We start from the raw sequence: 3,358 nt of genomic DNA, 5'->3' as shown, positions 1-3,358 counted from the left end.
CTCAACCGGCGAACAATATAGATCTCTCTCTCTCTCTCTCTCTCTGTCTCTCTCTCTCTCTCTCTCTCTGTCTCTCTCTCTCTCTCTCTCTCTCTCTCTCTCTTAGGTCAACGTATCAGACACAACAATTCATCTCCACATTAAAAAACGACCCTGGTGTCTAACTGTCTCGTGGGGAGGCATTGCAAATAGGAACAACTCATCCACTCTCGCCACAGAAGCTGACGATCCGTTGGATGTTTTGGCGTCTTCGTCGAAGAAACGGCTTATTTCTTCCTGGCCAATCAACTTCTTATATTGAATAAAACTTTTTGTTATTTTGTTTTAAATAGTTGTTTGTTATTTGTTTTTTTCTTTTGTGTTCATAAATTTATAATTAGGAAAATAAATTTATAATTAGGAAAAAATAAATTTATAAGTCAGAAGAAATAAATTTATAATTAGGAAAACATAAATTCCTTTTTGTAAACCCTGCTTAAATGAAGACACCTAAAACTTAATCAACATGGTAAAAAACAAGTTTTGGTTAAGACATGTCTGCTCTCCATGCTCTCTTTATTTGTGTAACAGGTTTAAGGGACCGGAATTGATCCGATTAGAATTTGTAGGGTAAAGAAAATAATTCTGCTCCAATATATTGCATCTCTTCAATCTTACGTGAAATCACAGACATAATTTTTCAATTTTGTGAGTGGTTGACGAATATGTCCTGACCAGTGAGTGACCAGTGAGTGGGAGGTGTTGCAGGTTTCTCCATCACTACTACTGAAGTTTCTGTAGTTTTGTCCATATGCCTGCCCTCGGGTATTGAACTTTCCTCAGGAATTTCAGGTAAAACAGAATTCTCAAGATTATCTTCAGTGTTATCTACTTGTATCTCTGTAGCATTACAAGTTGATTTTTTTCTTTTTAGGTAATTGTTATTTGATCAACTTGCATGAAAAGAGCTATGTAAAAGATGCTTAAAACCGTTTGAATTATGCAAATACCATCAGTAGTTCAAAAGTTATGAGAACTGTAAGTGCCAAAATTTAGGTTTTTCCTTGGACATTTTTCTTTAGAAAAAGTGGGCTAAATTACGGACCTCAACATTTCAAGAAATTCGGTAATTTCGCCACCATTTATTTATTTTTCCAGCTATTCTCATGAAACTTGGCAGTCTTATGTAAAATTGTGTGCCCTTTCTGATTATGCAGCCAAATCTGATGTATCTATTTACCATAAGCAATGAATTATAAATTAAGATTGTGCAGTCACACACACACACACACTCGTGCGCAAATAAACGAACCTTCATTCATTTCAATTTTCCCCGCGCATTTTGCAAAAAAATATGTTTTGTCAACAACGGCACAATTTCAAATACGCCAACACACTTTTCTCAAACAACAAAAGTAAAATGAACATATTTTTGGCGTAGTAGTTGAAAGCACCATCATGTGACACAAGTAACTAATGAGAAAATTAAGAAAATAATCTTTTTAACGCTTTTCCAAAACCCAAAATATCAGCAGTAGCAATCATGCTCTGGAGCCGCCCAAAATGTATAAAACAGTCTTCTACTGAGAGATTTCAGCTTTTTCCCTCTCAGCTCATTTCGACGACACAATGAGAATATGCTTCTCGTGTTCACAACATCGTCACTGCCAATACCTCCAACACCACCATACACACGCCATGTGGACACTAAAAAATCACTTATGCACACACACATTCATTCCGCACATCTTCTAAATTAATAACACCAAATCACTCTCTTCTCGAATTATTTTCCTCATGGGACTCTTTAAGTAAGACGAACTTCGCCAGATAAACACAAGCTTTAAAATAATCTTATTATTTTCACATGGGACTTTAACCTTCAAAACTCATTAGTTCCATGAAGGACTTTCACCTAACATTTTAATCATAATGACTTCGAAAGAACTCTCACCAATTGGACCTTTGTGTAATCACCTTATTGTTTTTGTTAAAAAATAAATGCGGTGTATTTAATTCAGAAAGGAGGTGTCGTTTTGTTTTATTCTTTTTTTTTTATTATTTTGTTTGAGGCGACGAAATTTAATTTTACTTAAATTTCGGAACCCCTACAAATTGATGACACCTGACCGTGAAATGAGACACGCACGTCCTTCTGTACCCTACAAATTGGTTACACCCGAGCGTGAGATGAAACACGCACTTCCTTCTACATCACGCTATTTTCCCATTTAAATCGGGACTGCAGACGTCTGTCTACACCGACTCCTTGCTTACGTGAAGACCAGAGACTGGCAATTTAAAGGCGTCAAAATCATTTTCGGGACTAAATCAAGCAAAACGAGAGCATGGATTCGTCGCATTCAGAAACATCTCCAGCCATCCTATCATTAAACATCCCGGTATTCAACCCAGCCAACAAGTCCTGGTTCATCCAAATCCAAGCGTTATTCGACACGAAGCGGATAACGTCGCAAAGGACATGATACACTTACCTGGTCGAGAAATTACCTATCGACATCATCGAGAAGATATTGATTTACTCGAAACTATACCAGAAAAAAACCCTTACGACCAGCTGAAGGAAGCAATTCTTAAGCGTAAGGATTTATCGAGCGAGTCGATGCTACGCAAATTGTTCACTCAAGTCGAACTTGAAGACCGCACTCTATCGCAGTTGTTACATCACATGCGCACTCTTTTGGGAGATTACAAGATGTCAGAGAACATCATGAGGAGTTTGTGGCTGGATAAACTACCAGCATCAAAAGTGCAGATCCTCGCACCAACAGCGGAAGAAACAGAGCCTGACAAACTGGCAGAAATAACGGACGAAATTCACAAGAACCTCCGGACGTGCAGAGTAAACTTGTTACAGCAACAGCATGCGCAACAAAGAGACGAAGCCGAGCTAAGATCCATGGTCGACCAGCTTTCCAAACAAGTACAGGGTTTACTAAAGGCAGATCGCCAACGCTCACAGCACAACAGGTCGCCCTATAGACGAAGAAGTACCAGCCGAAGTCGGAGCATGAAACGCAACAGAGCGGATAGACACTGTTTTTACCACAGAAAATTCGGCAGTAATGCGCGATGCTGTTCCCACCCTTGTTCTGTCAGTAACAGAATGAAGCAGGGAAATGAGGATTCCAGCCAGTAAGGACGACGACTGTCACTGGACCCACTGGTATTTACTACTCTCCTCAAAGAAAAGAAAAAAATTGGGTAGATATGAATTAATTTCAGAAATAAATCGAAGAAAATTTTTCATATAGATTTTGGAATTGTGTAAAAAATGGAAATTCCCATAGTCGCCCAGAACTTATGCATTTTGGAACTAGTCCAATTTTCAATTTTGTAAATCCTCTCTATCTGGCCC

General features: G+C 38.4%; 1 protein-coding gene across 1 annotated transcript; it reads left to right on the top strand.

Moving 5' to 3' along the window:
* The first annotated feature begins 2,461 nt into the window (after window positions 1–2,461).
* LOC145259655 (uncharacterized) lies at window positions 2,462–3,139 on the top strand. Its single transcript, XM_080117312.1, has one exon. It carries the CDS (start codon window positions 2,462–2,464, stop codon window positions 3,137–3,139), a length of 678 nt encoding a protein of 225 aa, XP_079973438.1.
* The last annotated feature ends 219 nt before the right edge of the window (window positions 3,140–3,358 follow it).

This window comes from Euprymna scolopes, chromosome 35 (assembly GCF_053919585.1).
Source record: "Euprymna scolopes isolate OS-2025 chromosome 35, ASM5391958v1, whole genome shotgun sequence".
Taxonomy (NCBI): Eukaryota; Metazoa; Mollusca; class Cephalopoda; order Sepiida; family Sepiolidae; genus Euprymna; species Euprymna scolopes.
Note: the sequence above shows the minus strand (reverse complement) of the source record. Positions and strands in the feature narration are given on the sequence as shown.